This window comes from Tursiops truncatus, chromosome 12 (genome assembly GCF_011762595.2).
Source record: "Tursiops truncatus isolate mTurTru1 chromosome 12, mTurTru1.mat.Y, whole genome shotgun sequence".
NCBI lineage: Eukaryota > Metazoa > Chordata > Mammalia > Artiodactyla > Delphinidae > Tursiops > Tursiops truncatus.
This window is the reverse complement of record NC_047045.1, coordinates 39,111,880-39,136,771: the sequence shown is the minus strand read 5'-3', so window position 1 is coordinate 39,136,771 and position 24,892 is coordinate 39,111,880. Positions and strand designations below refer to the sequence as shown.

Sequence of the window (24,892 nt, the reverse complement as noted above, 5' to 3'; positions counted from 1 at the left end):
ATAGGCTCTTTTAAAAACCAATCTAAAATCATCCTCTATATGTTTTCTTATACATTTTATTATAAAACAACCTCATTAGAATATTACCAATCTGAGGCAAAAAGGAATATAGTAATCTTTTTCATATGGAATTAAAAACAGAAAAGTATTAAGTCTTCTTTGTGATAATTTTTAACTCCTCTATTTAGTTTTCTTGATCATTATTCCTTTCTCTTATTGGAGGTGCAAGCAAAGAAGGGAAAAGAAGTGCTAATTTAAGAAAACAGATTTCCCAGAAAGAAAAAAAAACTGTGATTAAGATTTAAACAAAAGCTAAAGATGGCTTCCTCTGAGCACTGATGAGGTCTGCTACCTCGTTACTAACAACTGAAAACTTGTGATGCATTTTGTTTCAAGAGAATCCAAAAGTCCTTGCTATAAAGCAAAAGCGGGGGGGGGGGGGGGTGGGGGTGGGGGGGGGGAAGCGGATCCATTCACTCTTTCTGTATCACCACCATTATGTAAGAAGTATAAAACACTGCCTTTATGCTGCCAAACCACAATGACTCTTCCTACATCAAAGGATTTTCACCACTAGGGTTTTTTCTTCAAAATTTATTCAAGCTAAGGGCAGAGAGACAACAATTCATACACGCTAATTACGTCTAATTATCTATTCCCTTTTCTGACCAGCTCCGACCAGTGTTATTTGCTATCTGGATTTCTCACAACCTCCCTTTGCCCTGTCCATCCAGCCTAACAGTGAAGGCTTTGAAGAAAACAGTTGTGGCTTTTTAGAGTTTTCTCAATATAGAGTTCAAGCAATTAAATAATTATTCTGTTAGTTTTGACACATTTATGTGTTAAATATGAGGACCTCTTGGTTAATTTGACAAATTCCTCACATCTCTTCATGGTTGGAATCATAGTAACACCCTCTCTTACAGGAGCTTCTCCTCATGCTTTCTTTTCATGATCTAAATGAAATGTTGATTGGATTAAAGTTCTTCTCTGCAGACCTCCATGGTGGCCTATGACAAAGAGCTTAAAAGTTCTATTAATTGGCTTGAGTTTTCAGGGAGGGGAAAGGGAGAATTTTATTTCACATTACATCACTAGTCAAGAAAATTGCCACATGTAATTAAACTAATTTGTCTCATGAGTCAAAGAAACAGCTAATTCATATTTAAGACACACTTCCCTTAAACCATTTTCGTCATCAAAGAATTGATTTCTTGTAATTTAACCAAAAATAACTATTTATTATTCTAAGAGAAGAGAATTCAAGACTTAAACAGTACGTGTTTTACATATAAGCAATAGCTTGCTGTATTCCAGTTTGATATAAATACGTAGCTATATATTTTATATATAATTATACAAATACAAATATATATTTATATATTTCATGGGAAATAGTTATTCTCATTTTATATAAGACATTGATGGAAAATAGTATTTTAAAAGGCATACAGCCAAAATTACTATTTCATAGGTAGGCTCTGACTAATAGAAGGTATATACTCTGGTATGAAGATGGACAAAATTACATTTTAAATCCATATCACAACAATTTTTATTCTAGATACTTATTAATTTCATGGACACAGCACAAAAACACTATTACAAATAAAGTTTAATGCCTGTACTATAGCCAATTTTTTAAAATACATTTTCTCAAACATATATAAAATAGGTTTATGAAAACATCTTAGGTAATTTACTTAATTTATCTGCCTAAAACTTGCTAATTATAGAAATGTTTTGCAAGTCAAACAGTAATTTTTGTATCTTAAAATATTAAATACTAAAATTCAAATGAACACTTTAGTGGTTTGGGGGGGAAAGCCAAAACTCTTTTCAATTCAGGATTTCAATTTACTACTTTTGTTCTGTCTTTTGTTTCTTTCAATCTTAAGTATTAAAAAGCCAACTCATAAGTAAAGACATTATCACACTAACAAAGGATTAATCCCTGCTAGGCTGACTCAGGTGACAACACAGTGGAGGTCAGTGGGGCTGACACTGACCTCAAAGGCTGATTCTGATTATTTAGCCCTGTGAAAGCTCTAGTATTGAAAGTTATAATGAACAAACTGACAAATCAATTTCACCAATGAAATGAAAATTGTGGCCAGAAAAAACAGCAAAAATACACTTAGCAAGTCTATAAATCCTTATACAGGTGGCTGGGCAAAGGGTGAACACTGAAGAATTTTATATAAGGGTTATACACAATTTTGCTAAAGTTTATAACTAGAGAGCACACCATGGTAATAGTCTCAGAGTTCAGTAGAGAAAAAAAAAAAGTTCACTATAGGTATAACAGAAAAAAACCCACAGGAAACAAAAACATAAAGAAAAAAACCCACAGGAAACAAAAACATAAAGGCTAATACATAGCTTAATTTATTTTTTTTCAAGCTTTAGATAAAGGATGCATAACAGCTAAGAAACATTAACAACCAAGTAGAAGAAATGAAGTCATTGCTTGACACTAAACTAATATTATAAAAACAGTAATAATAACAAAACTATTACTACCTTAGATTACAAAGTATTTTTATATGTTGCATATTTACACTCAACAAATGTTAAAACAAATCAGAATATGATGCTTACCAAGTGGGCAACTCTTTTATCAGGAAAAGGGAAATTCGTATTTATAAATGTTAATGCTAGTATCTTATTTTTCTCCAATTTCGTCATCTGACACTCATCAAAGAGAAAATTATACTGTAGAATTCCTTGCTGGTTATTTTTGACCAGCTTACAGTTATCATTTCAGTAATCTATTAATCACCTAACTCACTTTATTTTAAATAGAAATAAAAAATTTAAGGATTAGTTTGCTAAAATGTTAGTGTCAACGAGAGTTAAAGTGCTGTATTATTGATAACAGATTCTATTGTTTTGTGGCAAAAATACTACATACGATATTGCACTAGAACATTTCCCACAAGAGGATTATTTGAGATTTGTCTATACTGTTAAACCAAATAAGAAAATCATAAAAAGAAAGTTAATGAAATTCACATGGAGAATTTTTTTTAACTCTAAAAATTATGTATAGCATTTATCTCTTTCAGGGCTCATTACAGAATGAATCAAACAAAATGGTTGATGTAGGTGTAAGTGATGGAGTGAACAGAGAGATTTACCTAAATATAAAACACCCTCCAAAATATGGAGTGCAAGATTTGACCACATGGGAAGAGCAATGCTTGCCAGGCAATCCATTTATCAAGAAGGCTAATAATAGCAGTCCAGTTGAAATTAACCTAAGAAACTATTCTGATCAAAATATCAGTTGGTCCCCTTTTTCTTTTAACCACAATAGTTTTAAATAGTGTTTACAATGCAGTGAGATTATGTTCAAGTATTATTCAATGCCTGTACATTTAAGATATTATTCTTTTAAAATGTATACAATTGAAGGCATTCTAAGAAAGCTGATCCTAGCAAAGCTGGTATTTCTCAAGTTACCAAATTATTTGAAACTGATACTAGACCACCCTCTTGCCTTTAGTTCACCAAGCATCCTCCTTTCAATCAACCATTTATCCAGCAAGCTCTTGAAATGCTGCCTTCTCCAAGACCTACTAATGAATCTATGCTGACACATAATTTCCATCAAATAAAACAACTCATAGTTTATGGAAAACAAGTGTTATTTACATTTTATTTTTAACAGTTTTTTGTCACTCTGTCCTTTGTATGTTGCATAGATCAGGGGTAAGAAAACCTTTTCTTTAAAGAGCCAGACAGTAAATACTTCAGGCTTTAAAGACCATAGTTCTCTGCCATAACTATGCAACTCTGCAACTATAGTAGTGTGAAAACAGACGTAGAAAATACATAAACAAATGAGCATTAAGTTTTTCAATAAAACTTTATTTACAAAAACAGGTGGCAGGCCAGATTTGGCCACTGGCTGTAGTTTATTAACCCCTGGTATAGATTATCAGTCTGCTTTAAAATACTGCAGTGCAGAGACTGAGACAGATGTATTTAATTTGATAAATTGGTGCTACGTAGATACCAACAAATGCTTCCAAAACTATATCTGTTTGCATACTTCAGAAGAATTACCTAAGTTTTACTAAAATCACAACAAAGATTCTTCAAGAGTAAATCAGCAAAATCAGGACATCAAGTCATAATGAAGTTTCAAGTTTGAAGCAGGCACAATAATCATAATACTAACCATCTCCTTTATATAAATAAGGGAATGTTAACTACCAAAATGTTTTTTTTTCCACTTACATACAATACAAAACATATTCTGCTTTTATGTTGGGTGGGGGAAAATCTGAGTTTTAAATAAATTCCCAAGCCTCAAGTAAACAGAAGAATAGTAATAGTTATTTTATGAAAACTCAATGAGCTAAGTACTAATCACAGCATTTTTAATCTGTAATTCTCATGCTTCTGTCTTTCCCATGTGCTTTTTCTTCCATGATGAATGCCCTTTCTCACTTTGCCTGGTAACTTTAATTTGTCCTTTAGGTCTTAATTTAAACCTAATCGGCTCTTAGGAAATACTCCTTACATGTGCCATCTTCTCTACTCAAACTGCTAGTGTGGGTTGAGGTCCCTTTTTTATACTGTTTGCATTCTGTGGTTAACTCAACTACAGAAGTTCACACGATATGAAAAAAATTTTATTGTCTGATTTACAGACCAAAGTAAGACACTATTTAATCAAATTCAATGTCCTACCACCAATGTTTTCTTACCATAATATCTCCATTAATAAGTTATTAGCTTTGACTGGTAGTACAAAGTCTTAAAGTAAGTTCTTCAGGAAGTTTCATGAGGGCTGTAATTCTTGAGTTACCATATATCCAAAAATATACATCTGTGGGCTTGGATTTTCATAACAGCCTAGCTGACAAGAGGACACATCTTTTCTTTTTTAATATAGTAAAAACTATTCTATTCTATTCCAGTATCAACTTGTGGTGGAAAAGTCTCAGTCCAGCTTGATTTTTTTCCCATTGGTTCTTCTTCTATGTAATTGTAGGATTCTCTCTTTATCCTTGAAGTGCAGTTTTGCACCAGAAAAATACATTATTCTTTTATCTTTATGTTCTCTTTTTTAGAAATACTAATTATGTGAATATTTGATCTCTGTTGTCTATTTTCCATACTAGCACCTTCTCTGTAATAGTTTTTATCTCTGACTATTCTGACTTCATTTAGTGTGATTCTTTTCTTAACTCTGATCTCTGTATAGGTGATTTTATTTTCAGTAGTGTTGATTCTTTAACTTACTTTTGCTAAAACACTTTTCACTTTTTTAATGGGTCCACCTTCAGTCTGTTTTATTTTAGCTCTGCCAGCTCATTTTTCATCTGATTTTACATTTTTCATCTCTGATTTCTTATTTCATCAGTACCATAACTTTAATTTCTTTTTCTGTTAACTAGTCCTATTGTATTTTCACTCTCCTTTTTAAAAAAAAAAAAAAAAAAAGGGCTTCCCTGGTGGCACAGTGGTTGAGAGTCCGCCTGCTGATGCAGGCGAGTTCGTGCCCCGGTCCGGGAGGATCCCACATGCCGCGGAGCAGCTGGGCCCGTGAGCCATGGCCGCTGAGCCTGCACATCCAGAGCCTGTGCTCCGCAACGGGAGAGGCCACAAGATTGAGAGGCCCACATACAACAACAACAAAAAAAGATTTAAAAAAAAAATTTATTTTTTGGCTGCATCGGATCTTTCGTTGCAGCGCGCAGGCTCTTCGTTGTGGTGCGCAGGCTTCTCTCTAGTTGTGGCGTGCAGGTTTTCTCTTCTCTAGTTGTGGTGTGCAGGCTCTAAGGCACGTAGACTCTGTACTTGTGGTGTGCGGGTTCCAGAGTGTGTGGGCTCTGTAGTTTGTGGCACACAGGCTCTCTAGTTGAGGCACATGAGCTCAGTAATTGTGGTGCGCGGGCTTAGTTGCCCTATGGCATGTGGGATCTTAGTTCCCCGACCAGGGATGGAACCTGCGTCCCCTGTACTGTAAGGTGGATTCTTTACCACTGGACTACCAGGAAAGTCCCTAATTTCTTTTAAAATATAACAAAGTGTTATCTGAAAAAAAAAAATCTCCCATTTCCTGAGATAATTCTTCTTCTAAAGCATATTCTTCAAGTGCTTTTACTTGTTGGTTCATGCCTACCTCTCCCATCTGCTCCTGATGCTTCCTTCTTATGCCTGCCATTTCATCTTTTTAACAGTCTCTATACATGGGACCCATGTTCAGTCCATTTTGCTTTTTGCTGATTTCTCAGTTTTGAATATGGGTAGTCTTATCCAGGTCTGCTGATTTGCTAGGAAGGGTGGGTAAAAATTTACCTACTTAAAAATGTTTTTTATTATAAAAATAATACAGTATCATTCCAGAAGTCTTTGAAAGGTCTAAAAGAGATAATTTAAATCATCTATAATCTTATTATTCAGAAATAAGTTCTCTTTACATTTTGGGATATTTATTTCCACTATTTTCCATGTATGTATATTACTTTCATAGTTGAGAGAGTAATACACTCCTACATCGTATTTTTTTCACTCATATTATCCATGAGCATTATTCTACATTATCACGTGTTTTGAAAATGTCATTCTAAATAACTCTAGTATATCCCCTCATGTGACTATACCATCTTTTACTTAACAAATCCTCTAAACATGGGAGAGAAAGACATGCCCATAACTGATTTTTTTTTATAGTTATCCTATTTATATTTTTGTATCTATGGAAAAATATGGCTCTGAGCTCCCAAATTACAAAAAAAAAAAAAATAAAATCCTGCATTATTCTTTTTTACAACTAAAAATTAAGAAAAAGACTAATGGTTTTGACCAAGGCAGAGTAGCTGAAACTCAATTTTGCCCTCCTGTCATAAATCACTAAAACACTGGATAAAACATGTGAAACATCTGATGTCAGACATAACACAATGGGTAGCAAAGGACAGCAATCCCTGAGACGTGGGAAGTAAATTAGGCAAGCAAGTATTATATTTCCCCTGGCTTTCCATCTAGAGGCAATTTCTAGACTTCAGCACAGCAGTCTAAATGAGTTGAGGAGACAACATCAGGGTTTTGGAAAGCTGAGGCAGTTGCAATTTGTATGGTACAGTTCAGTAAGGAGGAAGTTATACAGAGAAAGAGCTTCAGATAATCTACATAGAAAAGGTCTGTAATCTTCAGCTGAATGTAAAATTGCACATGTATATGATGAAACTTGACAAGACTGGGCGGAGAACAATCCACACAAAGCTGGGAGATATAAGCATTCTGAACAGCCAAAGTAGAGAGACTTCAGTGAACACTAAGAGGGGGGATTCAGTAGAGAACCTATAGGGGTGACATCCAGAAGAAGGTTAAAATATAGTCCTAGAGTAAAGGTTACACTAGACACGATAACAAATTTTAAAAACAAGCCTCAGAGGATCAGGATGACCTGCAAGAAAAAACCACTTGCCAATAAAAGTCAACAGTCTTAAAGGAAATAACAGAGACTCAGTGCAATAATCACAATGTCCATCATCCCATCACAAATTACTAAACTGGCAAAGTAGCAGGAAAATAGGACCCACAACCAGGAAAAAAAAATCAGACCATAGAAACAAAATCAGAAATGACAAGAGATGATAGAATTAGCAGACAAGAACTTCTAATAAACTGACTTTTGCTTTTGGGAAGACAGTAGCTGTACATTCCCCTGTTCCTCCTGCTATGTACAGTTTAAAATCCTGGAAATTATATATAAAACAAACATAAGAAAACACCAAATAGTAGAAAGAAAGAAAAACAGCGAAGGACCTCAAGACCTGAATAACAATAGAATGGTGAGTTCTCTAGTCTTCTTTTGACTCATATATCTCAGACTTAGAAGTGAAGAAGCCGGCGACCCAGAAATGCCAACTGACACAGACAAATGAGGCTCCAACAAAAGCCTGCTCTCTTTAGCCAAAGGACCAGGAAAATGGCAGTGTAACAAGAAAGAAAACTTTTAGACGGTAACAGTTCTACTGCAGCAAACACCACAGAAAACTGTGGTGCCACCTCCACCCATTTTAGCAAAGGCTGAAGGGAGCCTTGAATTAAAATCTCACAAGGATGTCATGAGGCCCACGAACACTCCTGCCAGGCTAATGTCAAAGAAGGAAGGCCAGGGACTTCCCTGGTGGTTCAGTGGTTTAGACTTTGCACTTCCAGTGCAGGGGATGTGGGTTCGATCCCTTGTTGGGAACTTAGGTCCCACATATGCCACGTGGTGAGGAAAAAAAAAAAAAGAGATGGAAGGCCACGTAGGGAGCTGGGACTTTCATCCCTGTCAGTCAATAATGAGCATCCTCCCCATCCCCACAATGTCAGTGGAAATTAAACCCTTCCACCAGTAGTAACAAGGAGTACCCTTGCCTCAGGTGTCAATAGGCTGAATAGGGAATCCAGATGTCTACCTATGTCTGGCAGTGACAAGGCAGTGTCTCTCCTCCTTCCAGAAGAGTGTCCAAATAACCAGTTAAAACAGAAAGTTTAAATAAGATCCACAAAGAAGATATGCAAATGGCCAAGAAGCACAGGAAAAGATGCTCAATATCACTAATCATTTAAGAAATGCAAATCAAAACACAATGAAGGGGACTTACCTGCTGGCGCAGTGGTTAAGAATCTGCCTGCCAATGCAGGGGACACGGGTTCAAACCCTGGTCCGGGAAGATCCCACATGCTGCGGAGCAACTAAGCACGTGCACCACAACTAGTGAGCCTGTGCTCTAGAGCCCGTGAGCCGCAACTACTGAACCTGCACGCCACAACTACTGAAGCTCGCGCACCCTAGAGCCCATGCACCGCAACTACTCAGCCCACGCACCACAACTACTGAAGTCCACGTGCTCTAGAGCACGTGGCCAACAGATGAACGGATAAACAAAATTGGTATAAACATATAATGGAATATTAGCCTTAAAAGGGAATGGAATTTTACAATTTTTTTTTTTCCTTGATACGCGGGCCTCTCACTGCTGTGGCCTCTCCCATTGCGGAGCACAGGCTCCGGATGCGCAGGCTCAGCGGCCATGGCTCACAGGCCCAGCCGCTCCACGGCATGAGGGATCCTCCCGGACCAGGACACGAACCCGTGTCCCCTGCATCGGCAGGCGGACTCCCAACCACTGCACCACCAGGGAAGCCCCAAGGGAATGGAATTTTAACTCTTGCTACAGCATGGATGAATGAATCTTGAACTCATTATGCTAAATGAAATAGGCCAGACAAAAAAGGACAAATATTATATGATTCTACTTATATAAGGTACCTAGAAATGACAAATTCACAGGGACAGAAAGTAGAAAGGTGGTTACCAGGATCTGGGGGAGGGAAAGAATAGGGAGTGATTATTTAAAGAGTACAGGGTTTCAGTTTGGGAAGATGTAAAAGTTCCAGAGATGCATGGTGGTGATGGTTGCTCAACAATGTGAATGTACTTAATGCCACTGAACTGTACATTTAAAATGGTTAAAGTGGTAAATCTTATGTTATGCATATTTTACCACAATAAAATATCAATTAACAAATATAAGATTCAAAGTCTCATGACAAATTATTAAATCGTCCAAGTTTCAGTTGAAAATCACTCATACCAAAAACCACAAAGACCTCAAACAGAATATAAAAAGACAATCAAATGCCAACATCAAGATGACAGAGATGTTAGAATTATCTGATAAACAACTGAAAGCAGGGTTTCCCTGCTGGCACAGTGGTTAAGAATCCGCCTGCCAATGCAGGGGACACAGGTTCAAGCCCTGGTCTGGGAAGATCCCACGTGCCACGGAGCAACTAAGCCCATGCGCCACAACTACTGAGCCTGAGCTCTAGGGCCCGCGAGCCACAACTACTGAGCCCACGTGCCACAGCTACTGAAGCCTGTGTGCCTAGAGCCCATTCTCCGCAACAAGAGAAGCCACTGCAATGAGAAGCCCACGCACCGCAACAAAAGAGTAGCCCCTGCTCACTGCAACTAGAGGAAGGCCGTACGCAGCAACGAAGACCCAATGCAGCCTAAATAAATAAATAAATACATTTATTTTAAAAAAAAAGATTTGAAAGCAGACGTGATAAAAATGCTTCATCAGGAAATAATGACTATGCTTGAAACAAGGAGAATTACTCCTTCATGATAAAAAATAACTTTTAAAAGTTCCATTCAGAGGCAATATTGAATCATTTTAAATCTGTATGCAACTTACAACAGTCTCCAAATATGTAAGGTCAATGACAGAATTATAAGAGAAATGGATAAATTCACAGCCATAGTGGGAGATGTTTTCCATAAGCCTCTCAATAACTGATGTGAAAAATATATAAGAATAAAGATTTGAACAGCATAATTAACAAACCTATTGATAAGTTAATGGGTATTACATGTATCACACAATAACTGGAGAGTACTCATTATTTTCAAGAATGCTGAGAATATTTACAAAAATTATCCACATATTTGGCCATAAAGCAAGTTTCAACAAATTTGAAAGAACTGAAGTCACAAAGGGCACATTCTCTGACCACAATGCAATTAAGTATTTATTAAGAAAACAGTAACAAAAGGATAACTAGAAAATTCGCATATGTTTGGAAATTAAGAAATAGACTTCTAGATAATTCATGGGTTAAAGAAGAAATCACAATGAAAATTAGAAAACACTTTGAACTTGAGAGTGGAAATACTAAATATCAAAACTTCATGGATGCAGCTATTCAGAGGGAAATAAATAGCCTTAAATGCATTTAAGAAAGAAGGTTAAAGTGAGATAAAAATCTCAGTAAATTTTAAAAAAGAACAGCAAAATAAACTCAAAGAAAGTACAAGAAAAAAACAGGAAACTCCCTACTTAAAAGGCAGTAAAAAATACATGTAAGAGTTTTCTGTTTTGTTTTGTTTTCCTTTGCTTTTTACAAGCAGTTTCTAGAGGATGTATCTGATCGTTTCCTATATCCGTTCTAGTCCTATGGCTTCTTTTCTTTTTTTATAAATTGTGGTAAAATACACATAACATAAAATTTATCATTTTAACCATTTTTAAGTGTATAATTCAATGGCATTAAGTACATTCACAATGTTATGCAACCATCACCATTATCCATTTCCAGAACTTTTCATCATCCTAAACAGAGACTCTGCACGCACGAAACAATAACTCCCTATTCCCCTTTCCTCCCAGCCCCTGGTAACCTCTATTTTACTTTCTGTCTCTATCAATTTGCCTTTCCTAGGTACCTCATGTAAGTGGAATCATATAATATTTGTCCTTTTGTATCTGGCTTATCTCACCTAACATGTTTTCAAGGTTTATCCATAATGTATCACATCAGAATTTCACTCCTTTTTATGGCAGAACAATATTTCATTACATGAATATATTTTGTTTATTCATCTGTTGATGGACCTATGGCTTGTATTATTTTTAATATTTATTTATTTATTTATTTATTTGGCTGCATCGGGTCTTAGTTGCAGCATGCGGGATCTTCATTGTGGCACGCAGGCTTCTCTCTAGTTGTGGCGCCTGGGCTCTAAAGCGTGCGGGCTTAGTTGCCCCGCAGCATGTGGGATCTTAGTTCCCCGACCAGGGATTGAACCTGTGTATCCTGCATTGGAAGGCAGACTCTTAACCACTGGACCACCAGGGAAGTCCCAGACCTATGGCCTTTAATAACATATTAGTCCTCCTCATCATTCTTACCATCTTATGAAAATACTGTTCACTAATAGCTTACATAAGTTTTTGGTCATTTTGCAATACTCCAAGCAACAAATCACAAATTCTTGTGGTGAATTACAAACTTGTTATCACTCAGTTTACAGAGAAAAACGTAAGGGAGAAAAAGGATTTTACACTGTACATTTCCCCAAAATAAATTTCTATCTTGTTTATAATCTCTTTTTATTAAACTAAGATCCTCTATTTGTTTTAAGTCTATCTTAAAACAAAGTTTTGATATTTAGTATTTCCACTTCTACTATACATGTCTCTCAGCTGGGCCAAAATAAAAGAGTAACGCTAGCATGTGTGAAGAGGTAAAATGAATATGAAACAACTTTGCTTTACAAGGGAAACTTCATACGCCCACCAAAAAAGCTCCAAGGAAACCAGCTCTAGTGTACATTTCATCAGACTGATGTTTTGTTACATGTGAAAAGTCTTTTAAATAAATGAGACATTTTAGATATTTTCTCATCCAATCTGGTATTTAGTTTCCTGGAAATTTTAGTTCATATTTAATTTCAAATTGTGTATTATCAGGCTTCCCTGGTGGTGCAGTGGTTGAGAGTCCGCCTGCCGATGCAGGGGACACAGGTTCGTGCCCCCAGTCCGGGAAGATCCCACATGCCGCGGAGTGGCTGGGCCCATGAGCCATGGCCGCTGAGCCTGCGCGTCCAGAGCCTGTGCTCCGCAACGGGAGAGGCCACAACAGTGAGAAGCCCGCGTACCGCAAAAAAAAAAAAAAAAAAAAATTGTGTATTATCTCAGATCTTGTTGGATCTCAAATCAGATTATTCACCTCTTTGGTTTTTCTTCCTCTTTAAAAAAAAATTAAGGGTGGGAAAGGGAAAGGAAATTAAATTCAATCTGGTCAAATTAGTTGTCTATTAGTAATGCTATTATATGTTAAAGTATGACAAATAACTGACCAAAAAATAAGGTTTGGGGTTAAAAAAGTACAGCTACAAAGTTCCCTGAGAATCTTTTAGCTTGTTTCATTTGTGAGCCATCTCTTTATATTTTGTGTATTTTATGCTACATGAAGAAACTATTTTTAGCAACTATTTTTCTTAGTTTCCCTGTTTATATTTTGGTATCTACATACACCACATTACTTTGTATTCCTGGCGTGGAGAAAACATTGCAAATCTACCTTCTCCTCAAATGTAAAACATGAATACAAAGGGGAAAAAATTACTAACAGCATAAATCTTCAAAAAGTACTTTTTCCTACATCGGAAACCATCTCAGAGAAACTAAAATCTTCTGGGAACCTAAAATTGGTCAAGGAAACAGATGTTTGGATAGCACAGGGAATAAAGTTTGGCACTAACAATAGCTCCAACTAAAGTATATTTCAAAAAGATTGTCTGACTACATCTTCAGAATATGTGAATATAAAATGTTTTTACTCCTCCTTCTTGGTAAGAATTTTTGAGGTTTTAGTTCTTTTTTTAAAAAAAATACACTTCTATCCTTTCTTTAGATATGTTGTTATGGACAGGGAAAAATGTGCCTGAGAATTACAGGAATTATATGTTGGCATATACGCTTCTTTTTGGTAATTATTTTACCAAAAACATTTTGCTTTGTGTTATAGGTATCTATGTACATAGTATATGCCCAACCAGATTATAAATGACTTGCAAGCAAGAAACACAACCTACTTAATGATTATATTATCCATTATGCCTAATGTAGCACTTTGCCCATAGTAGGTTCCCAATAAATATTGGTAGAATGTAGAATTATTGAATAATCGTGTAAAAAAATTACTAAAATTAACAGTGAAAAAGAAGGCTACTTTATTCTTCATCATATTGTAATGAAGCCTATTTCAAACTCTATGCAGTGATGATACACACAAATATTCAAACTATTTATGTACCTCAACTTGACATAATTTCATGATAACTTTATGGCAATCACATTTAAATATATTACAATATTTTTGTAATAATGCTACTCCAAAATAGCAACTTTAATAGCTGGGAAAACATGTTAATGGCCATTAACCTGAAGGAAACAAGGAACATTAAACATTTTTTCAGAAATCAATGTATAAGTTGAAACGGTCCACTATAATTTACAAGCAAACCTCAAATTAAAATTTATAAAATGCTGCAGCTGGACAATAATTTAGACTAAATTTTGTAATTTTTCCTGTGTACATATTGATGAATACTATATAAAAAAGATTCTTTTCTCCTTTAGAGTCTTTAACTATTACCATCAAATAACAAAATAAATTCTGCTTGAATGCAAGACCATAGCAATCCTATAAATGCCCTTGATTATCAATCAATATGATATTAGTCAGTGAACACAAGTAACTAATTTTCCTTACCTTCAGGACAGCTATGAATGGTACAAAGTTAGCTCTTTGGAGTCCATTTTTATAGAGATCTGAAAGAAAAAATTAGTATTAGCTTTTCACTTCACCTAAATCATAATGTTAGCTTATATTTTAGCCTGGCAAATAAAGCTTTCTACTGATGAAAAAGATAAAGAAGCAAAAGAGAAGAAAAATAACCAAAATTGATCTCTATTCTGGTACTATACAAAATTTATTACATTCTTAATAACAGAAAAAAATTAACAATCACAGAAAGAATATCAAAAGGCATTCAATCAAATTAGCTTTAAAGTATAATAAAGGGCTTCGCTGGTGGCGCAGTGGTTGAGAGTCCGCCTGCCGATACAGGGGACACGGGTTCATGCCCTGGTCCGGGAAGATCCCACATGCCACGGAGCGGCTGGGCCTGTGAGCCATGGCCGCTGAGCCTGTGCGTCCGGAGCCTGTGCTCCGCAACGGGAGAGGCCACAACAGTGAGAGGACCGCGTACCACAAAAAATAAAAAACAATAAAAAAAAAAACTATAATAAAAAGCAAGAAAAGAATCTGGAAGATATCACGAATGATCCTAAATCAAAAATTCAACATAAAAAGAAGATCTATTTAAAAGTACTTAATATTTGAACATACAGATTCTACTGGGAAACAAATTATAGTTTCCTTTTCTCATCTATAATAAAAGTTCTCAGTACAGAATACTGTGTAACACAGTTTGCCATTCAAGAAAACACATCAACAGGCAGAACTGTGCATGCCTTTATATCAAGTTGATATAAAGTAAATAACATTAAGGCCACTTTCAAAGAAACTACCTAAAAATTAAAACTCCATTCTTAATAGACTGTAAAGTTAATGTAATTATATATCATAAACAGGTAGTTTTTGTTGCCTTATAATAGTGTTTTTTATATATATGTATATGTGCCATGGTGTATGTATATTCATACGCATATACACACACATAAACACACATATTGTTAAGAATAAATAAATGGAAAGGGGAAACAAATTTTAAGCTTTGCATACTTTTTGTTAATAATGGAGACTTGGAATATTCTTTTCAGGAGGTTGAATTTTTATTGCATATAAAACATTCCTTTTAAGGAATTCCCTGGCAGTTCAGCAGTTTAGGACTCTACGCTCTCACTGCCAAAGGCCCAGGTTCAATCCCTGGTCAGGGAACTAAGATCTCACAAGCCGTGCGGCACAGCCTAAATAAATAAAATATTCCTTTAAAAAGTCAACTCTATAAAGTAATGAGATTTAAAAAATAAAAAAGTATAAAAATGAGAACAGTAAAAAGTTTTCCAAATTATAAAAATCACAAGTTAGTTTGTGTCTCAATTTTTCTTTTTAAGTATTGCATTAAGGGATCCTTTCTATATTTCCCTGTTTAAAGAAAATTTGATAACTAAGATTTCAACTACCATATTTACTTATGGAAATAAAATATGGTCATTAGGAAACATTTATTCTCTTTAGAAAAATATTCATCATAACATTATAGTGAAGAAAGTATTTGCATAAGCTCTTTGGTTAATTAAGGACTACAGGCTTTAAATTCAGTTACACTTAAAATTTTTATTTAGTGATATTATAAAAGGTAAGATAATGCAGGCTTTAAATTCAGTTACATTTGAAATTTTTATTTAGTGATATTATAAAAGGTGGGATAACGCTAGCCAGATATTATAAAAGGTAAGATAATGCTAACCAGGATCTCTTCAAAATGAGATCTTTTTTTCCTATAATCAATACCTCGAATGAATAAAATGGGTAAAATGCAGGAAATGGGTTTAAAGTTAGGTATTTTCATAGTCTTCCCAAATTACAAAGTTGCTGGGGAAGGTGCATAAAAACATTGCTATACGATAAGAGTTGACAGCCATGATTGCCAGTAAGTGGTAAAAATCAAAAATGAAATAATTTTTTAAATACACTTGATGTTTATAGCAGCTTTATCATAATAGCTAAAATTGTAGCTTTATCTGTAACAGCCAAAAACTAGAAGTAATCCAAATGTCCATCATTAGATGAATGGATAAACTGTGGCATATCTGTACAATGAAATACTACTCAGCAATAAAAAAGGTAAACTATTCATACACACAAAAAAATAGATGAATCCCAAAATAATTATATGGGGTAAAAGAGGCAAAACCCTCCTACCCCTCAAAAGAAAAGAGTCATACTGTGTGATTCCATATATATAAAACTGTAGGAAAAGCCAACTAATCTATAATAATCTGAAGAAATCAGTTGCCTGGGAAAGGGAGGGATTGGGACAGGGATGGCAGGGAGAGATGAAAAAGGGGAGGGGGAAATTTGGGGTGTGATGGAAATGTTAATTATATTGTCAGGGTGGAGATTTCACAGATGTATATGTATGTCAGTATTTTAAAAATTGTATCCTTTAAATATGCGCTATTTATTATATGTCAACTATGCCTCAATAAGCTCTTTGAAAATTTATTAGAGAAACATACACAACACTAGTGAATGTCAAAAAACGAAATGTTACAGAATTAAAACTAAAATATTACAGTAATGAAAGTTTATGTTAAGGTAACATTTTGGTCTTACTCATGGAATATCTTTTTTTATGGACATATAAGGCAGGCCCTGACATGTAGTTTAACAGGCATGAACCATTCAGTAGGTTAATGACAATGAGAAATGTAAAGGCCCACTTGTAATATTCTTGATTAAAAGATTTCCACTCAGCAAAATTAAAGTAGAATAACAATGCCTTTAAGTCTTTGAGATTTAATTTTTAAAGGGTTAACTTTAAAAAAAAATCAGCCTTTACAAGGATATATAATTCAAACTTTATGCTCTGGGAAGTATTTTCTGAACAAAATTCTAAACAGAATTCATTTGGTTGGAAAACCTTTAGGTTTTTACAGGACACTTAAGTGAAAAAGGACTGTACTCATTAAATTGAAGAGTTTTTTGCAATTCAAATATTATGCAAATTGTCAATACAATAGATCCATCTCCTGAAACGTTATTTAGCTACCAAAATTTTTAATATTAGTTGTTTAATATTATTTTTCTTAGACATGAAGATTTTATACTACATTAATATCAACATTTGTCATTATTTACTAAATATTATTTTATAATTCAACAGAAGTTCTTGCCTATTATTTTTTAATGATCTCTAAACAGAGCTAAAAGAGCACTTGGCCATATAAGACAGAGTACTGGAATTATGGGACATTCTTTTTTTTATAAATTTATTTTATATTTTATTCATTTATTTTTGGCTGTGTTGGGTCTTCGTTGCCGTGGTGGGCTTTCTCTAGTTGCGGCGAGCGGGGGCTACTCTTTGTTGCAGTGCACAGGCTTCTCATTGCAGTGGCTTCTCTTGTTGTGTGCAGAGCACAGGCTCTAGGCGCGCAGGCTTCAGTAGTTGTGGAGCGCGGGCTTCAGCAGTTGTGGCTCGCAGGCTCTAGAGCGCAGGCTCAGTAGTTGTGGTGCACGGGCTTAGTTGCTCCGTGGCATGTGGAATCTTCCCGGACCAGGGATCGGACCCATGTCCCCTGCATTGGCAGGCAGATTCTTAACCACTGCGCCACCAGGGAAGTCCCAGGATGTTCATTTTTTGAGAATGGTATAAGGACCTCTACATTCTCCACAATGAATAACTGTAATAAGACTTACAGATGAAGTGCATGCAAAGAGGATTTATAAAGTAATTACAAGGATCTACATAAATACTTTGGAGATACACATGGATATGCAGATCTTTCCCTTAAAAACCCAGTGTCAAAATGACCAGGATGTCCACTTAGTTATATAAGTACATATGGATTTAGAGTAAGAAACTTTTAAGATAGATAATTAAAAGGAGTTTTCCTATAAATTAACACAAAATAATTATATGGCTCTATGGAACCAATCTGATTTACCTTTACAGGAGATTCTTATTTTAGTACAGATTAAAAGAAAATGGTGCCTTTAGGCCATGTAAGCAGGAAGAGCTACTTAGCTTCTTTTTAAAAATCTAACTGGAGTTCAAACAGTATTTTACTAGATGTATAGATAATACAGCTAATTAAATGTTCCCATTTGATGGTATATTACAATTTTATATTCAATTCAACATACATTCATGAATTCCTATTATTTGTCTGCACTGAAATGAGTGCTGAAGACAAAAGATAAATAAAAGGAGGAACTAGCATTTAGAGAACACCTACTAGGAGCCAGGCAATTTGCTAGACACTGTACACAAATTACAATAATGCTGCATAGTAAATATTTCTACCTCTATTTTACAGATAAAGAAACTGATACTCAAAGTTTTAAAAATAATTTGCTGAATTCCCAGCCAGTAATTGGTATATCTAGAATTTTTGAGGAAGGTTTTTTTTTTTTTTTTTTTTTGCGGTATGCGGGCCTCTCACCGTTGTGGTCTCTCCCGTTGCGGAGCACAGGCTCCGGACGCGCAGGCTCAGCGGCCATGGCTCACGGGCCAAGCCACTCCGCGGCATGTGGGATATTCCCGGACCGGGGCATGAACCCGTGTCCCCTGCATCGGCAGGCGGACTCTCAACCACTGCGCCACCAGGGAAGCCCGAGGAAGGTCTTTAATGAAGCTAAAACTCATAGGCTTTTTCAGAACCATGTTGTGACCAGCTAGACTTGTCACAGCTGACAGACACAACCAGATCATAACCATGATACAAGGTAAAAAAGGATACAAGGTATAAACATAATATACAGAACATGAACTACTCATTTTACCTGGGTTCAAAGGCAGCTTTGCAGGTAACAATGGGACTAGAGCACCTTGGAAAAGTAAGTGGGGTGCCACCAAGCAGAGAAGAAGGAAGCGTATCCTAGGCAGAAGAGTCAGCACAAGCTCATGACTTTACCTCTACCTTCTTTTCTAATACTATACAAACTATTGCTCAAATCCCACGTTTTCTAACAAGCCTTCCTTGAATCCACTATCGTGGACAGACTTTTAGAGTGGCCTTCCATAATCCCAGACCTGGTCATCATAGCTTTATATGAACACTGGACGCCAGAAAAAAGGGACAGTTATCCCTAAGAATAGAAAACAAATGCACTTAGTGTCTGGGGAAGTTTATAGCACTCTGCACAAGGAGGGGGAACCCAAACAGAGCCTGGAAGTCTCCCCAGCTGAGGAGATAGGTGAGAGTCCAGGGAGGAGAAAGCAGCTAGAGTTCACAGAGCAGCGTACCACAGAAAAGACAGCTGCCCAGTGAAAAAGCTCTAAAGATCTGCTGAGGGTCCCAGTTAAATCCCCAGCTGAGTACTGATCAGCATATGTGTGTGAGGAAATGACCTGAAGCCAGGAGAAGAATCATCTGAAAGTACTCAAGGAAAGCATCACTGGGGCTCACACATGGCTGGGAAGAGTGCCTATCTCCACCAGACAGACTGGAAAACCTCTAAATTTATAGGGTATTGAGCAGAATACTGAAAAGGGATTTATCTCAGTAGTGAGAAAAATTAGTCCTAGACTAAATGTGCTCTAGTCCTGCCATACAAAACTTAAAAGCAATACCCAAAAGAATCAAACTGTTTGTAAGAAAGAAAATAAAGCTCAAGAATATTCATAGGGATATAAAAATATCCAATACCCAACACAGTAAAATTCATATTGCCTAACATCTAATAAAAAATTACCAAGCATGCAGCAAAACAGGAAAATATGACCCAGAACAAGGAGAAAAATCCATCGACAGAAACAGACCTAGGAATGACATAGGTGATAAATTTAGAAGACAAGAATATTAAAACAGTTACTGCTGTATTCCATGTGTTCAAGCAGCTGGAAGAGCAAGCATATCAAATAAAGACATGGGAAATATAAAAAGACCCAAGAAGAACTTTTTGAGATGCAAACTTACAATATGTGAGACAAAAAAAATATGCTGGATGGGAATGATAGCAGATTAGACACTGCAGAAGAAAATATTAGTGAACTTTAAATCATAGCAATAGAAACTAGCCAAAATGAAGCACAGAGAGAAAAAAAACTAAGAAAAAATGCACAGAGAATAAGTGAGCTCTGGAACAACTTTATGCAACCCAATATATGTGGAATTGCAGTACCCGAAGGGGAGAAGAGGATGGGATAGAAAAAATATTTGAAGAAATACTGGCCAAATTATTTCCAAACTTGATGAAAACTATAAACCCATAGATCTAAGTTGCTCATTAAAGCCCAAGCACAAGAAACATGAATAAAATTACATCAAGGCATATTATAATCAAACTGCTTATAACTGGTGATCAAAGGAGGAAAAAAAAAAAACTCTTAAAAGCAGCCAGAGGCAAAAATATATATTACATACAGAGGAATAAGGTTAAGAACGATAGCAACTTCTCATTGGAAACAACGCAAGCCAGAACATGGTAGAGCAACATCTTTAAAGGTCAAAAACAGAAAAAAACAAAACTGTCCACATAGAATTCTATCCTGAGCAAAAATATCTTTTCAAGTACAGACTTTTTGTGACATACAAAAGCTGAAAGAATTCATCACCAGAACACCAGAACTATAAGAAATCTTTAAAGGAAGTCCTTAGGCAGAAAAATAATATTGGATGGAACCCTGGAATATATAAATGAGTAAAGAGCACCAGAAATGGTAACTGTGGGTTAATATGAGCCTTTTTTATTATTATTATTATCTAAATTCTTTTAAAAGATAATTATTTAAAGCAAAAATAACAATATATTGTGGGATTTATAACATATGTGGAAATAAAATGTATGAAAACAATAGCATAAAGACTAGGAGGAGAGAAATGGGTGTATACTGTGGAAAGTTCTTAGACTATACCTGAAGCAGTCTAGTATCACTTGAAGTAGACTGTGATAAGTTAAAGATATATACTAAAATCTCCAAAGCAAACCATAAAACCTTAGATAAAACTTCATAAAAATGAAACTATAGCGTATATATTCTTTTGTATAAGTCTTCTTTAACTCAGCCTAATGTTTCTGAAATTCATCCATGTTATTATGTGCTCATTCCTATTCATTGCCAAGTACCAATACTGTGTTTAGTGACACACAAATTTAAAAATCTGAAGGAAAAATTAGGGTGACCTACACATTTATTGTTGTTGATGTTAATTTTCCACGTGCATCCTTGGCTAATGTTTTCAATGAAAACTGCTTTAGACGTAGCAGGAAGATGAAATCCTCTCCATCAATCCCATGAATAGTCCTATAAATTGAATCCATTTTTGACTCAAATAATAATTGTCAGCCTCCATTTTAGATATCCTATGCCATTTTAAATGGTGCAATCCTTTATAGCAGTGATAATGGGGATCCAGGGAAATTACAGGCTCCACAGACTCTTTTTTTTTTAAGAACCATGAAAGAGAAACTTAATAAAATGTTACATAAAACCTTCACTGCAAAAATACTACCTTATGTATTTATTTTCAGTAAAGTCAAACACCAGTGAAGTAGTTTTTCACACCAGAGTTTCTTTTTGTAACAGAATTCAGTGAACAGAAATATCATGACTGGAGTCTTCAATGAGAAAACAGACCTTGGGTATTTTGGGGAATCCCCTGTGCACAAAGAAGACTCAAAACCAGCCAGGCAAAAAGTAGTGGCAGAGATTCGAAGTCCCCTGTTAACTTTCAGAACCAACTATTTCATTATCAAGTGTGAGAGGCTGAGGTTCAGCCAACAACAGCTTTTTTTCACTTTGACTCGAAAGGTTGTCTTTGGAGTCAGAAGCCCTTACTACCAAATGGGGGGTGGGAGGGGCGGTGGGTTGGTGTGAGTGAATGGAATTCTTTGAGAAACTTCTTTAGAGTCCTTTAAGTTCACTGTGGTTTTTGCACTGATCTCTACAAAAATTGTATGGCTGAGTCAGTGCAATCCTTAGCATCTCTCTCCATGACTCACCTTTTGCAATAATATCGCACTTATTTCCTGCCACATCAACTACAAAATTAGATGGGACTTGCTGTCAGAGATCTTTTAATTCATTCCTTAATGTTGAAAATACCTCTCCTTTTTGGCATCATAAATCATTATAAATGAACATCGGTGGTAAAGCAGAAAATCATTCTTGTGTAGCTGTATCCCAGGTTAGGAATTTATGCCACTCGTTTTGGTGCTAGACAAAAGATGCCCTGTTGTTGAACTGATGTTAGGCTCAAAACTGTTTTCCACAAACCACCACACAATACTTGATTTACCCACAACTGTAATCCCTAGTGGACAAACTCCAGCACCAAGGCCCGGGAGTCAGGGGCGCAGGACCCCTGCTGCCATGAACTGAGGACAGAGAGGCAGAGCCCAGCACAAGCATCCTCTGGTGGGGCCAAAGGGACTGGCAGGGCCTGCCTCAGTCAATTTAATCTGACGTTAATAAGCCCACACACATCAGGCTTTGTATTATTACTGTTTGTAGAATATACCTCTTTGCATCCATTTACTTTCAATCTATATTTATATTTAAAGTATATCTCTTGATATTTTTTAATCCATCCTGATAACCTCTACCTTTTACTGGAATGTTTAGTTCATTTAACATTTAGGTCTATGATTTTTTTAAAATATTTATTTATTTATTTATTTAGGCTGCACCAGGACTTACTTAGCTGTGGCATGCAGGAGCTTCGTTGCCGCGTGTGGGATCTTTAGTTGCAGCATGCAGACTCTTAGTTGTGGCATGCATGCAGGATCTAGTTCCCTGACCAGGGGATTGAACCCAGGCCTCCTGCACTGGGAGCATGGAGCCTTACCCACGGGACCACCAGGGAAGTCCCTAGGTCTATGATTTTATTATTTGTTTTCTTTTTGTTTCCTCTACATTTTCTTCCTGTGTTCACCTTTTCTTGCCTTTTTTCAATTATTTGAATATATTTTAAAATTCCTTTTTGTCAACTGGTTTTTATTTTATTTCTGTTGTTCTAGGGGTTACAATATATACAGGCATACCTCATTTTACTGTGCTTTACTTTATTGATCTTTGCTGATACTGCATTTTTCCAAATTGAAGGTTTGTGGTAACCATGTGTCATGCAAGTCTATCAGCACCATTTTTTCAACATAATTTGCTCACTTCATGTCTCTGTGTCATATTTTGGTAATTCTCACAATATTTCAAACTTTTCCATTATTATTATATTTATTTTGGTGATCTACAACCAGTGATCTCTGATGTTATTGAAAGCAGCTCTTTTGCCCCTTTCCTCTTTGTCCATTTCTGTTCCCCTCTAACCTTAAAAGAACCTAATTATAGGAATGAGATCATTAAGCAATTGAAACTAACTCCTGACGTATGCTCTCTTGAATATACACCGTACCTTGTCTAACCTGATTATTTTCCTAGATAGAAAGTAAGAATGAAGAATTAAGCAGTTAAAAAATTACTAGCTCTCTACACCCAACAGCCTCCTTAGCAATCCTGCAGGCAGATCACACAGGCAAAATAACATCTGAAGAGTCAGCCAGTCTGCACTCAACGGAGAATGATGCAGAACCAAACCTCCTGCCTTGATGATTCACTGAGATTCTTCGCCTCCATTTTTCCCTTTAAAAACTGTCATGGTTGAGGAGAATCTTTGGAGTTGGTCTCTGGACACAAGACCGCCTTCTTCGCAGATTGCCAGCTTTTCTGATTAAAGCACCTTTCTTTTCTACTGACGCTTGCCTCTCAAATTAGTGGCTTATGAATGGCAAGCAGCCAAACCTGGATTTGGTTACATTACTATTGCAAAAAGATTACAACTCATTGAAGACTCAGATGATGGTTTGCATTTTTAGCAATAAAGTATTTTTTACTTAAGGTGTGTAAGTTGATTTTTTAGACATAATGCTATTGCACACTTTATAGACTACAGTATAGTGTAAACATAATGTTTAAATGCAACTAGGAAACCAAAAAATTTGTGTCACTCACTTTATTGCAATATTCACTGTATTGCAGTAGTCTGGATGTCTCCACAGTATCTTAAAGGTATGCCTGTACCCTTAACTTTTCACACTCTACTTAGAATTAATATCATACCATTTCACACAAAAAAATGTAGAAACCTTCCATCCATATAAGCCCATCTAAACACCTCCCTTTATGCTATAGGTGTCATATGGATCACATCTACATACATTATGAACCCCACAAGACAATGTTATAATTTCTCATAAAATGATCATTTCTATTTTTAAGAAATTAAGAAGAAAAACTAGTTACTGATATTTACTCTAATATTTACCATTTCTGATGTTCTTCATTTCTTCTTGGGGATCCAAGTGTCTTAATATTTCCTTTCTACCTGGAGAACTTCTTTTAGAATATCCTGTAGTGCATATCTTATGCTGATGAATTTGTTTAGTTTTCTTTCATATCAGAATGTCTTTATTTTGTCTTTATTCTTGAAGGAAATTTCTATTTGATATAAAATTCTAGGTTGACAATTTCTTCCCCAGCATTTTAAAGATGTTGTTCCACTGTCTCTGACCTCCATAGTTTCTAATGGAAGTCATCAAAAGCTAATCATTGTTCCCCTGTATTTAATGTCATTTTTCTCTGGCTGCCTTCTAGATTTCTTCTTTATCTTAGGTTTTTAGCAGTTTGACTACAATGTGCCTAAGCAGTGTTTTCTTGTATTTATTCTGCTTGCATTTAACTGAGCTTCTTGAATCTGTAAATTTATATCTTCACCCCAGATTGGGAAATTTTCAGTCATTATTTCTTCAGAAGATTTTCTGCCCATTATCTCTCCTTGCCTTCTGGGATTCCAATTAGAAATATGTTAGAAAGCTTGTTATAGCTCTACAAATT

General features: G+C 35.8%; 1 protein-coding gene and 1 pseudogene across 9 annotated transcripts in view; both read right to left on the bottom strand.

The window, feature by feature from the left end:
* The window catches only part of AFG1L (AFG1 like ATPase), a 195,095-nt gene that overhangs the window by 90,021 nt on the left and 80,182 nt on the right, over positions 1-24,892 (bottom strand). For all 9 annotated transcript variants that reach the window (XR_012324774.1, XM_073789485.1, XM_073789484.1 and 6 more), the window contains exon 7: positions 14,083-14,141. Coding sequence is in view for 8 of the 9 variants with exons in the window: in XM_073789485.1 (XP_073645586.1) it covers positions 14,083-14,141 (59 nt within the window). In the remaining variant the exon portion in view is untranslated. The remainder of the gene's footprint in view (positions 1-14,082; positions 14,142-24,892) is intronic.
* Positions 21,623-22,350, bottom strand: LOC141276009 (ras-related protein Rab-22A pseudogene; annotated as a pseudogene).